Here is a 14,017-nt window from a genome sequence, read left to right on the forward strand (position 1 = left end):
TTAACAGATTGATTTAATTGCAAAGGAACAAATGAAGCAAAGGCATCATACTGCACTGAATGTTCCTCTGACTGACTTTCTTAAGTCTGTAGTGTTTTTGGCACAATGTGTGGTATGATATATGGTATAGTGGGTTAGTAGACGAATATTTTAGATATGAATTTCAGTCAGATTTCAAAGATGAAATAGTATTTACATTATATTATTTATATCCATTTTGTATTCTTTCACATGTTTGTGCACAATCAATAGTTTAATTTTGACTATATAACAGGTATATTCACATAGATTGTATGATTCAATAGTTTGACATCTGTATTTTATATAATCTGTATTTTTGTGATTTTCACAGTATTATTATTAATTTAGGTCTGTTTTTGGATCTTTAATGACTGTAGAAAACATCAGTAACTTAAATGTATTTGTTGTTTTAGTCCTTGTCAAGTTCATGGATTGTGCCTTTAAAGCACTTTGAATTGTATTTAAATGACTTTGAAAAATAAACTTTAAATCTTAAAAAAGTGATCCAACATTTGCGTTATTCTTTTTGATATAATCAATAAATATATATATATAGATATTATAAACTGGCGATGATTAGTGGATTATTAAATTATCTCTTTTGCGCTTTTTTTCTCCATTAATATTAGATAGAGTGAGTGTGTCTGTGTGTGTGTGTGTGTGTGTGTGTGTGTGTGTGTGTGTTTGTGTGTGTGTGTGTGTGTGTGAGGGAGAAAATTGGCAAATGTACTCCTGCCTTCTGTCGTGCACTGATAGCGCCTTGACCTGTTGCATATGCAAAAACACACATACACACACAGTACAACAGAGTGAGCAAAGCTAGTTTCAATATAAATGCAGTGGGCTTGTCAGTGGCAAGAAGAAGAACTATGTTTTCTGTTGTTGTTTTTATATATTTTCTGTTGTTGTTTTTATATATTTTGGGGTTTTTTTACCTTTATTGGATAGGGCAGCTGAAGATTGACGGGAAAGCTGGGGAGAGAAAGGATGGCATGCAACAAAGACGTTAAAAAAAGTATCTGTAATCTTTTCTCTGAGAATGAAGCAGGTATACCAGATCAGATGAAGTTGTAATAATCTCAATAGGGAACTTGGACTGTGAGTGGGAGAAACTCTCTCACAGGCACACACCTTTCTACCATCTTTAACACTATACTGTACACAGCTTGGATTTGCTTTTGTTTCTGTGACTGGCGTTGTCATTTAGAATATGTGCTGTTAAGGAGTCTTGAGCTGTGTCTCGGTCAGAAAGCAGCTGTTATCTTATGTTGTCCCCCCTCAAAGTTCCATAGTAAGTCATATGTAAATGTGTCTGTATGTCCAGTAGTCTTCTCTTTTGTGACAAAGGAAATCATAATGATTTCTCTCATTGTAACTAACTGCTGAGGAACTGAGTAGGGGGCTATTATCTAATCAATGACCTTCCTGTGTAATCACATGATCATGTTGTCAATATGTGGACAGTAGGTTTGTGGTACTGTTGTGTCAAGAATAACTTCAGTGGAAACTAAACAAAACAACAACAAAAAAATGTCAAAACAAGGTGGAAGCGGTGTAGTTTTGTAGTTTTATCTTTTACAGAACATTCCTAGAAAATGAAATAAGGCATATTAAAGGTCAAGTCTGTAGGATTTTAATGGCATTTAGTCTGAAGTTTCTTCTATTGTGTCGATCATACACTACCTAGGAGAGTCAAAGTGCTCAAACCAGAATAAAAATATATCAAATAGCCTGCTGAATAACTTTTACCATTAAAGTAGTTCCTATTAACCTCCATATCTCTGCGGGGGGGAGTGCAGCGTGATACCCTCCCAGCAGGGAGGGGGGGTGGAAGGATGTAGAACCTGTTCTGTTTCATTGCTCTCCTCCCCAAAGCATGTGACCATGTGATCACAGGCTGAAGCCAGACAGGCTGAGAAAACTTGTGACCAACGCAGCAGCAGCAGCAGCAGCAGCAGAGACAGCCAGCAGCGAGATATAAAGTGGACCGGAGCGACTCCACAGTCCTCCTGCAATCTCTTCACCTCCCTCAGACAACATGGACTGCGGAATCTTTACGTCCAAGACCGTCCTCCTCTTCCTCAGCTTGGTGTTTTGGGTAAGTCGCGATCTTATTTTTCCACCTGCAGAGATTTGAGTTCTCTGATCTGGCGGCTTTCTAGGATGGAGTCAACAGTGCAGTCTTACCTTTTATCTCAGAATTATCGCTATTTTATTATTATTATTATTATTATGATTATTAGGTTTAGGGGAAATAATATTTTTTTTGGTGTGTGTGCGTTAAGGTAAATCAGAGTTATGAGTGGATCAACATCCTGGCAACCTGCCCCAGTTTTCTGGCCAGCACAGTCGCCATCATGATACTGTACTTCCTCATTTTCAGTGAACACCTCCCTTATTATTGCTCAAACCTGCGTTGTTGAAACATATATTCCAGAAAGGCTGTGAGTAACATTTCCCCAAAAATGGGAATTTCCGTCCAGTTTAGTGGAACTCTAACTTAAAGAATTGTTGCTTTGTGTCTGTGAGTCAGCCAGCTTGAACTTTGACTCATTCAGTGTTTGATCAGAGTTTGTACCTTGATTTTTGTTCCTCTCTTTCCATTTGGCCCTCGCTTACAAACAGTTGTCAGTTCTCCTCTGTCTCCCTCAGAGGAAAATGAGTTTTGAAGGGCCTGAGTAAACTTCTCTCCGTGGCTGTGGCTGATGTCTGTGTAATTTGATTACTGTGTGAGAGGACTGGGAAAACACAGGCATGGTTTATTTCTTGAATTCAAACAGCCACACATCCATTTTACTTCCTTACTCTCTGTCAATCTAATGCTTTGTCTCTCTGTTTGTCTCACACGCGCAGGTATACAGGTATATATGGGTCTGTGATCTTTAATTTGTGTACGGTTGGTTGTTTTCTCACCAGCTAGCCACTATACACAAACATATCCCTACTACATGACAAAGATCTGTCACATACATTGCAGGTTTCTAGTGGCAAAGCAGTAGAAATTCAATACGATCACCTCTCATTGATAAAGCACATATCTCAAAGTGTCGCACACATCTGGATTTGTCCTGTTTTTTCAGACAGCTGCAGCTCAGATGTGTAGTCTGAATAATAATGAGCCATTCATGTTTGCTGCTTCCCTCAGATTCTTCAGGCCTTAAGTAGCAGTTCAAATCTGTTAGATACAGTAGGAAATGTCCTCTACTGGTTGTTCATCCATGCCATCATCATCATAACTGAATTTCCAAGCCTCTCAACGATATCGATAAACAACGCTAGTTTACGAGTTTGTGAGAAAGACTATTTGAAAGACAGTTTCAACTGTAACTTGGGCGTAGGAGAGCTCTATTAAGATTTTTTTTTTAAAACCTAATTAAATAAAAATATTAAATTATACTTTTAAACTCTGCCTGACCCACTGTTAGACCTATCTTTATGAGATCATATTATGCAGATAAACATTGCACAAACCCACAAAAGTTTATTTGAAGTCGTTTGGAGATCCTAAAATTTCAAAAGATGGCAAATATTAGGTAGTGAATTCAGTAAAAATGTGTATAAAAGGATCCACTACATTAAAATATTTCCATTTCATGTGATGGTGCTACAGTATAACACGGTTTCTTTTTTTTTTTTTTTAAACAAATGAGGAGATTTAAAGGTAAAAGTTTAAAAGTTCATGTGTCCTGAATGTTTTAGAGCACGTGAGCATGCAAAGCTGGTCGATACAGTACCAGTACGATTCTCATGCAGGAACCAACTAAAATCATCCCCGCAGCCTTAAGAAACATCGCCTCAGAGGTTTCTCACATTCCAGAGAGGTGACACCGTGCACTGGGGCGCTATATGTTGTGTAAGCCTCTTTGTGCTGCTCCTTAGGCACAAGATCAGAGTTTCTGGAAAGATTAGGGGTGAGAGATGGGAGGGGGGGTTGGGATCCCGTGACTATGGAGTGATTAAGAGAAGTGAGTCATGAGGCTGAAGTTGAGGGTGAATGATTGTTCGGCCACACAAAACACATGCAAACAAAGATAGGCACCCAATCTATAACTCACCTCATTATAGGGGAAGTAAAAGTGAAAATGACACTAATGCACAGACACACATGAAGGGGGATTTCTGGATTAATAAGTAGTGGCGTAGAATTTTTGCCACAAATGTTCCATCGACCATGCGAAGGGTAATTTTGCTGATCACATATTGTCTCCTATTCGGGCCGTACCAATTGCATATAAAAACAGAACTTACACAAACCTCTATATTTGACTATGAACACATTTTTTAGTTTATATTTCTATTTTAGATTCCTAATATTTATGTAGCTTTCATCTCTCACCAGTTGTTTTTGTTGCCCCCCCCTTATTGGACTTCTTTTATCACACACTGGAATTTTAATCAAGTCTGATACAGTGAGTTTCAAAGGTCAAAGGGACGTCAGGAGTTCTGATAATAAAATAAATAGTTTAGAGTCACTGTTTTCGTAACAGTTGACTCTTTAGACCAGATCACAGAACAATCACTGCGGTTCAGGTGTCAAAATTGGCCCTTAAACATGAAGTATTATGATTGATGAGCTCACTGCTGAAGCATGACTTGTAGAAGCGTCACGATGATGGTGTGACTTAATGCCTAATCCACCCAGTGACCTTAACAGCCTGTGTTCATCACATGGAATCCCAGCAGATAATGAATAATAAAAGGAGAGTAACTCTCTTTGTACTTTATCTAAAGGCAGCTTTGTTCTCTCTTTACATTAATGGTTCTCGTTGACCATAGGTGGACTACCCTCTGTTTCAATCCCTCTGAACTTTTATTCCTACAGTATGTCATGTTGACAGAAGACCAAACATCAGTGTTCATAAATAGAAGGTTAACAAACAGCTCTTTCCTCTCTGTTGTAGAGAATAGGACGCTTTCAACCACAGAACAGAGAGAAAAACAGATCATGTGACAAATTCCTTCAGTTGTGTCAATGTGTGTTTGTTTCCGCAGTACTTTGGTATGTTAAATGCAAAGTCTAACTATGCAAAGGTTTTAAAAATTGTAATGAGCCATTACTTCATGATTAATGACTCTTTACTCTTTTGTTGTCTTTTGACCCAAATAACTTGGACGGAAATTGTCAAATTTCTGTAGTCAAAAAATATCAACAGTTAAAAATGTATTCATTTCAATAGTGTTTATTTATGTAATATGTATGTTTTATTATATATAAAACAGAAAACTGTTATGTCTAATAGTAATAGTAAACATTTTTCTTTACATTTACTCTTTTCTCATTTGCTGATTATACATGTAGAGAGCTGACAACTGAAGAAATCAAGATAATGAACTGAAGTTTAAGCTGGCTGACTCACTGACAAATGTGACAGCAAAATCCTTTAAGTCAGAGTTCCACCAAACTCAGCTGGACGGAAATTCAAACATTGTTTGGAAATGTTACTCACAGCCTTTCTGGAACACTTTTTCCAACTGAAATGAAGAACGCAGTTTTGAGCAATAATAAGGGAGCTCTACAGTAAAAATGAGGAAGTATAGCTGATGATAGTGACTGGCCAGAAAACTGGGGCAGGATGAACATCCTGCCAGGATATCACCTGTGATTTACCTCGGATTTACCTTCATGCACACACACCAAAATATTTCTTTCTTTCCCTAAACCTATTGCAAACTTGTGAAATTAAACAATTGACACGTAACTTGTGGATGTTTTCTCCTCCATGCAGGCTGCAGGAGCCGCGTTGGCCTATGTCGGTGCCTATATGCTCAGAAGCTATGACAGCTTCGACCACTTCATTCAAGACAAGTACACATTGATCCCGGCAGCTATCATCATCGGCGTCAGTGTGGTGATGTTCATTTTTGGTCTGGTGGGATGCTGCGCCACACTCCGGGAGTCCAAAGTCGGCCTTAGCTTTGTAAGTGTGTGTGTAGCAGGAGAGAGGAGGTTCACATTTTCATTATTATCTGTAATGTGTCTTGTTTTGGTTTTCCCTAAGCTTTTATTTATCCTCTCACTCTGTTTTCACAACTTCTCTCATTTTATTTTATCTCCAGTTCTTTCTGATCATCATGCTGATATTTGCAGCTGAAGTGGCTGCTTTGGTCTTTAGCTTCATCTACCGAGGCAAGGTGAGTCACACATACATGTACTCTTTCACCCAACTGCTGACAGTAAACTATAGTAGATATTAGCCTATATTAGACAGCTGTCGGCATTATGTTTTTTTTTTCTTTGCGTCTGTCCAGATAAGTGGAGACTTGGAGCGCTCGATGAATGATGTCTTCATGAAGTATGATGGACAGAATGCTGAGACCAGAGCTGTGGACTACCTGCAGACAGAGGTTGGGGTTATATTCTACTGTATATAAAAAGCTTTGTCTTCCACTTGTACTTTCATTTTCTTCCACCTCTTCTGCTTTCATCCTCTCTTCGCTTTCTTGCTTTCACTTCCCACTCTTGTACTTTCAACTTACCCCTCAGTCTGTCTCTCTCTCTTGTCTTTTAAGAAAGAAGCCATCTTAAAACAGCAACAGCTAAAAACATGGTGGTATGATGGTATATCGCTCATGCCAGTCTGCCCTATTGTTGGGCTTGAGCGGAAATTAACTGTGAGAGAAATGTCTTCAACAATATAGAAATAACATCCATAAACGACTGCTGCGCTCTGCACCAGCATGCATCAAATTCACACCCCTAGGTCTGTCAAAAGCCATTCTGTGAGTTGCAGGAAATTGCTCACTGAAGTAGAAAGTAGTACAGTACAGAGTGTGATAGTGAAAAATCCTTTAGTAACCTCTGTGCTGTAACTTCCACATTATAGGTTAAAGATGTAAGTTTAAGAGGTTGGTATTTTCCCGTAAGCACTTCTCATATAGTGTCACTCTTTCCATTTCTCTATTATGTCTTTTTCACTGTCAGACGTATTGTTTGGACTCCTTAATAATAATATAATGGAGTCCTTAATAACTCTCTTTGTCTGTGCAGATGCAGTGCTGTGGTGTCAGAAATTACACCAGCTGGTCCAACACGACCTGGTTTACCAGCCACAACAACACAGTGCCTCTGTCCTGCTGTAAAAACCATACCTCCACACAGTGCACTGGCAGACTGGATCAACCGGACCTGCTCAATGTAGAGGTAAATCATACAGAAGCACTACTGGCTCTTTTTGACAGAAATACTGTGTTGGTGTAGGTGTGGTTACATGTGCTTATGTCTGTGTTGTGTTTGGGATTATGATATGTTTATCTGATATTGTCGTATATGTGCTTTTAACTGCTTCTCAAAGTGCAACTTGAAGACTTTAAATGGGAATGAATTTATGCTGAATGATTTTTAATGCTTTTATGATGCATAACATAAAGTCTGCAGAGTCAAATTATAGGCAATAAAGCGAGAACATTTACAGATGTGCATGTGCAGTATGTGCGCTCACTGTACTTGTGTGCATGTATTTCAGGGTTGTGAGGCCAAGCTGAATACCTTCCTACAGGGTGTGCTGGGTTACGCCATGCTGGTCATTCTGGGCTTTGCAGTCATCAAGGTAAAGATGGTCACTTACAGTTTAGCAGCAGTGAATGAGAATTACTGTACATCCTTTTCTCTATTGTCACTCTGCAGTGAGCTACATGTCAATCTTTCTGGAGGAATGGTGGGATATGTATTGTACTGGGTGTGCTATGTTGTCCCTCCTAGCTGAATAGATTTCCTAACCTACTTGTGTGATATGTTAGTGCTTGTCAGGGGTGGAAAAACAAGTTGGTAGTGTTCAATTGAATCACTTGAATAGTCTTCAAATCTACTCATGTAAAAGTACAATGATAGCTCTGTTGAGGGCTACTCCTTGAAACAAAAACAGATCAGTGTGGTAACCTAACAGCCATTTCAGCATTTGTACACTTTGCTGATTTAATTATGCTTCAAAATCAAAGTTAGCTTTCAAGGAAATCCGAACTCAGAGATCTCCTTAGAAGGGGAAAAATAAATGAATGGAATAACCTGATTGTCCTGTAGACTACTTCTTGTTAAAGTACTTGATCTAAACTTTAAAAAAAGTGGTACTGTTGTAAGTATTACCAATTAATTTATCTAAATGTAAGTATTTGAGCTTGTCCCATGAGCACGGAAAGCTCCAGAAAATGAATTCAAAGAGCTAGTGTCTGATTACCTTCATTTTTCCTGTTGCAGTTCTTTGGGATGCTGAGCGTATGTGTGATCACCTGTAAAACTGGCGGCCGGAGGAGTGGCTACCAGCCTCTCTATGCCTGAACCACTTCCTGCATCCACCTACCACCTCCTACTTTTGATTGACTAGGTTTGCTGACTGCTTACAAGGCAGTTTACAGAAGCATCCAGGGCGATCATTGTACAAAGTTTTATTTAAATAATGGCATATACAGTATTCACGTGGGGCAAACCTTGTCTCGGTCTGAAGGAGATCATACCGGAGCATTCTTCCACAGAGGAAATCTGTGTAAAAGTGTTCCTCTGACTTCTTAAATCATCTTTCAACTTTGAGATATTGTCTAAATGTTATGATTTTTATGATAAAGTTTCCATATGGTTACTGTAGGTTCAACTTTGGCCTTCCTTTGGCAGAACACACGTAACATAGCATAGAAAGTAAATAATAGAAAATGTTGATCCCTGTTGGATTTTATTTGCTGAAAGCTCTTACTCTCCAAAGCAGCTGTTTGTTTCTAATGCTGACTGTCAACCTAGTGCAGCTGCCATCACATCACAGGAGAGAAAAGGTGACAGGAAAGAAAAACATTTTGAACATTCAGGCTTCAACGTGTAAATCTTGCCTAGCCTTCTCACTCTCCTGCATCATGTAGATATTCTTTTAAAGAACATTTTCTTTGTAGGTAATATAATGAAGATCTTCAAGTTATATTTTAAGCTTTTTGTGATTGTGAACACAAGGACAGCGGTTTAATGCCTAATTTAGGCATACATATAGAAAATGTTATGGTCAGTTACAACTGTATTGAATTAAGTTGCAGTTCAATAGTTTGACTTTGGTTGTGTTTATTATGTTTCTAAATTAAACAGGTGAATATTTCCCAATATGATGCAGTCCTATCACATTATTGTCTTGCCTTGTCCACTGTGTTTTTTGTGTGTTTAACATATTGTAATGTTTTTTTTTTAAAAAAAGGGTTATTTGCAGAGTGTGCATTCAAAGCATAACACTTAACGTGACACATGCTGGTTATCTCTCTCTCTCTTACCTCCTGACTCTGCTGATAAAGAGGCCCTTAGTGCCATCTTGCCTAAGCCTTGTCAGTGTAAGAAAAGATAAATGAAAATATAAACTCCAGGGTCATCAGGGAACACAGATTAAAGGATAGGTTGCCTATTGATGAGGCTGTAGATACAACTGATTTCAACCATTAGTTTAATTAGAATTGAAATGATCCCATTACCTTTTTCATTAATAAGAAATTCAAAACCTAATTTTCTCCCTGTAATAATCAAATATCTATTATCGCATCAACTGCAACACTTTATTATGCATTTTCACAGTTGTCGCTGTTGTGCGTTGAGGTGCAGTAACAAAAGCACTCCTGCAGGTGGTGTTAGAGAACCTGTAGTTGTGAAGGGGCCCAAAAAACACCTAATGCACCTCTGTCGGGATAATAGAAGATATGTGCGTTCACTTATTGTCTTTCAGTTAATATATAAATATATTAAAGGACAACTATATGAATGCAACAGGTCTGAAATATTATTTATCTACTTCATATTGACAAAACTTGAGTTTGAGTTTCAATTAACTGCTCTTCATGTGAATAACTTCTGTGTGTGTGCTGCTGTATTAATGACATCCGCTGATGTCAATGACCCTGCGGCCCCGTCTCAGTCTGTGTCCCTCTCATATCTCTCCACTGCATATCTTATTCAGGGTATATCCTCACTGCTACAGGCTGTGTTGACATTTAGACAGGCCGGTCCTTTTTCAGAGAGAACGGTTGGCACACGCATGGCTAGATAACCTTGTCGGCTCTGAGACCCGTTTTCCTCCCTCCTTCCTCAATCTGTCTGTTTCTCCTGTCTCTCTTTCACTCTCCTGTCTTTTTTTTTTATCTCTGTGTGCTTGTGTCTGTTTCTCAGCTCACCCTTTCTCTCTTATCACGCATCTTTCTCTGCCTGTTTCTCTTTTACATTAGAGGTGTATTTGCATCTCTATCTCCTGGCAAGACCACCCATCTGTTTTCAGTTTTCTCAACTTCCCTCACTCCGTAGTATCAGAGTAGTGTTAACCCTTGATATCAGGTGGTGCAGCAGGGAAGATAAGTGCTCTTTCTCAGTAATGCTGCGTTCTGTGAATAATGCAGATCAATCAGAACAGAGCAGCTGTTTTTTTGTCCAAATTATGTGAGAACAGAAACCCAGAAGATTTGTATTAATTATTAGTTAATCTTCTCAAACACTGGCAGCTTACTTTGTACAGGGCAGTAATGTGGAGGCTTAGGTGGGGGGGGATTGCATAACTTGTATTTAATTTATTAAATTTACTTAAATTACATATTACATTTTCTTTGCATTTTAGATTAGTTTGACCCTTTTAAGGTGTAGATCAGTGGTGGATGTCGGGATGTAGGGTTATGTTATGTTTTGATGTTTTTTTGCTGGTTTGTTACATGACTGGAAAGCTATAAAAAATACTGTAAAGGAAAGTAAGTCGGAAGTGAAGCTCCAAAAACACTGGATCCTATATTTTTCAAATACCAACACACACACACACACACACACACTCAACAATCAACTATCTTCAAGCTACCAACTCTCTCTGGGAGTACTGTACATGTACTACTCTCAAGATATAGGGAACATTTCAGCCAATATGCCAAAACAATATTTCTATAAAAGTTACCTATTGCAGCTTTACAGGACCAGTGTGTAGGATTTAGTGGCATCTAGTGGTGTAGTTGCAGATAGCAACTCACTCGCTTAACCCTCCCTTTCCAAGCCCTATCTACAGCCAGTTTTTGGTTTGTCTGTTCTGGGCTATTGAAACACCATAGTTCAACGTGGTGGACTCCACAGAAGGTGACCCGCAGCGTCTGAAGATAAAATCAGGTAATGAAAACACAATGATTCTTATTTTCAGGTGATTATACACAAATTAAAACATACCTATGAATGTTATATTCAATTATTTCTGTCATCTTAAGTGTCACACACTTGACCTTTAAGTCAAATCTGAAATAACCCTAATGGTGTCTGGGATCAGGGTTATTTTTCACACTTCAAATGTTATACAACTGTTTTTAGAGTCTTAGTAATACTCTTTGTGACAGGTAAACTGAACTTCATATATAAAATGAATGGACTGCACCATTACATATCAGATTTTTAGACCTCCAAGGGCAATAATAGACTAGAGGAAAGGAGAAATATCATGAAGTTTCTTCGCTCTTTTATAACAACCACTGTGTTCAGCCTTCACTTTCTGTCACCCAAAGGTAAAAACAAAGAACTGAAAAGTGTTGAATTGGGGTGAGAGCAGCTTGTATGATTTGGCACTGTAGCATTTTGCTATTCCCTTATGAGTCATCTTTGCACACCTACAGATGAGCCCTTGTCTGTCTCCTCTTTGGGCCATCACCTCTCTGGAAAAAAAAAATGCAGCACAAACACACAAAGCGAGCTGACGGAGCCAGATGTTGTCACTGGGAAACTTCAGCCTGACCTCTAATTTATTTATTTCCTTTCCTACTTATCTGTTGGAGGGAGGTAACCTGAGGAGGACACACACAATACTGCAGCTCACTCTGTGCTAAAGGTAGATCGACAGAAGGGCAGGCAAGGCAGTTTCTGTGTGTCTGAGGACTCTCCTTTCGTGACTTGCATAACATTTCTTCTGTCATACTAAATGCATTTTCTGGATTTGTTTTGCTTTATTGTATATGTGCCAGCTTTTACATCAAACAAGTAGCAAAGCCCCATGATTTCCACAAGCGGTTTGCTTTTGAAGTGTATTGAAGGGAATGTTTGGGGAACTTTTTCCTTCCTTTTATGAAACTATAATACAAACAAATATAACCAGTACGCTGAAAAGGTTATGTCTGAATTTCTCCCCTTCACCTTCCTTCTCAGGGCAGACCCATATATAATGACACACATTGTCAAGACCAGAAGCAGGTGCTGCTGACAACATGTGTGCCTCTGTCTCTCTGTGTGTGTGTGTGTGTGTGTGTGTGTGTGTGTGTGTGTGTGTGTGTGTGTGTGTGTGTGTGTGTGTGTGTGTGTGTGTGTGTGTGTGTGTGTGCGTGTTTCTGTAAATAGCCACCCACCACCGACACTGTGATGTCTCCATTTGTCAGATGCTATCAGTGTTAATTAGAGGGGGCAGAAATACAAAAGAGAACCAGAAACAGATGCAGAGAACAAAACCTATTTAAATGAGCAACAGCAGTATCATAGTATTATCAATATTATCTATAATTTTCTAAGCTCTTAATCTTCACGGCTCAAGTCTTTACAAGAGATATTCAAGTAGCCTTTCTTTCCTGTTCCCTCTTCTCTTCTTTGTGTACTTGAATTCTTCATTTTCTCTTTTTTCTATTTTTAGTGAATCTTGCGAGCAGTGTTATTTGAAAGATGCCAGTGATTTTTATCTAGTTTTTGGCTAACCTCCAGAGGCTAGTGACTTCCCCTTTACCTCCAGCAACCATTGCGTTTGAAGTACTGAAGGAAATAACCTGTGTTACTCCTCCCCTGGAAATAGTTTCAGGAATTTAAATCACACACGTCCCAAAAGAGTCCAGGCACAGTTTTATTTTCTGCTCTTGTAAATAACGCCAGGTTGTGATGTTGCAGTGTCTCAGAAGCTGTGTTAGTGCAGTATAATACAAATACACACAGGAGACACTGTGTTGTTTCATGCCATTGTGTTTGTAGATACACTTTTGAACTGCAGCATAATATCAAAACACTGCCATAGAGACTGGAAACTGACTGAGGGGGCAACAGCGATATTTTGATGTTAAGCCAGTGGTAGCCTATGTAATTTTAAGAACACTGAGCAATTTTGAGGAGGGTGAAAGAAATCTGAATCTAGAAAAACACTTTGCTGTGACGCAAAAAGCAACAAAAGTATTTGACAATTTCCTCCTCACTACATTCCACTTCTATCCCCGTCTTATCTTGCCGACACACCGGAGCAGATACACCTGGAAGATTGTAAAGCTAAAAGCAGCTTCACTTCAAAGGTACTGTACCTCATGCAGGACCTCCACAGTTGATGTTTGGGAAAGGGATGAGCATTTTTCTGTCACTTTAAGCACCAGCTCTTTGGTTACAACCTCCCCTTTGTAATCACAATGGAGCCGCTGACCCATCATCTAACAGCTTGCATTTAGCAAATTATTCAGCAGATTTCTGCACCTGTAAAATTCCACTAAAAGGGTCCTATGAAATAAAAGACTGTGAGGTCTCTAGGTTGGTGACAAACAAGAGAAACATCCTTAACACTGCTGTCAGGGTCATGCTGGGCGGTGGTTGCCCTTTTCACCTATTATGTCACTTAATGAAGCAGAAATAGCACATGAAATCCAGAACCGTCCCTGTGACTCTCCTCTCCTCTTTACACTGGGTTCATTACATTAGGTGACTCTTGGGTCTCTGTTCTCTCCAAAGCCTCCCTCCTGTCTGTTAATCCTGTAGCAACTTATTATTACATTCTCCATGACCTGCCTTCTCTTTCTTTTTCTTTCTCTCACTGCACTGACCCTCATAGGAACCGTAACCATCCTCTAACCACTGCAGGCTATGGGACTAACAGACGATTATACAATACAGCCATAAGATATTGCAAACAGTGGAGAAACTTCGGTTTTTAAATGATTTGCTGTCTCCATCTTCGTGAAGGCCTTCAGTCCACACAGTGCATCAAGTTTACACAGTTTTCTGAGGTCAGGAGTACTTTTGGGAAAAGTACAAAATCACAAAATGAACTGAAACAAATTTACAAAATGTAAAATA

At 39.0% G+C, this 14,017-nt stretch overlaps 1 protein-coding gene across 1 annotated transcript; it reads left to right on the forward strand.

The window, feature by feature from the left end:
- The first annotated feature begins 1,918 nt into the window (after window positions 1–1,918).
- On the forward strand, window positions 1,919–9,094 carry tspan36 (tetraspanin 36). The gene is made up of 7 exons (XM_051421485.1): window positions 1,919–2,119; window positions 5,748–5,939; window positions 6,079–6,153; window positions 6,271–6,366; window positions 7,010–7,162; window positions 7,485–7,568; window positions 8,213–9,094. Exons 1-7 carry the CDS (start codon window positions 2,060–2,062, stop codon window positions 8,291–8,293), a joined length of 741 nt encoding a protein of 246 aa, XP_051277445.1. The 5' UTR covers window positions 1,919–2,059; the 3' UTR covers window positions 8,294–9,094.
- The last annotated feature ends 4,923 nt before the right edge of the window (window positions 9,095–14,017 follow it).

The sequence above is a fragment of the Dicentrarchus labrax genome, unplaced genomic scaffold (genome assembly GCF_905237075.1).
Source record: "Dicentrarchus labrax unplaced genomic scaffold, dlabrax2021, whole genome shotgun sequence".
Taxonomy (NCBI): Eukaryota; Metazoa; Chordata; class Actinopteri; family Moronidae; genus Dicentrarchus; species Dicentrarchus labrax.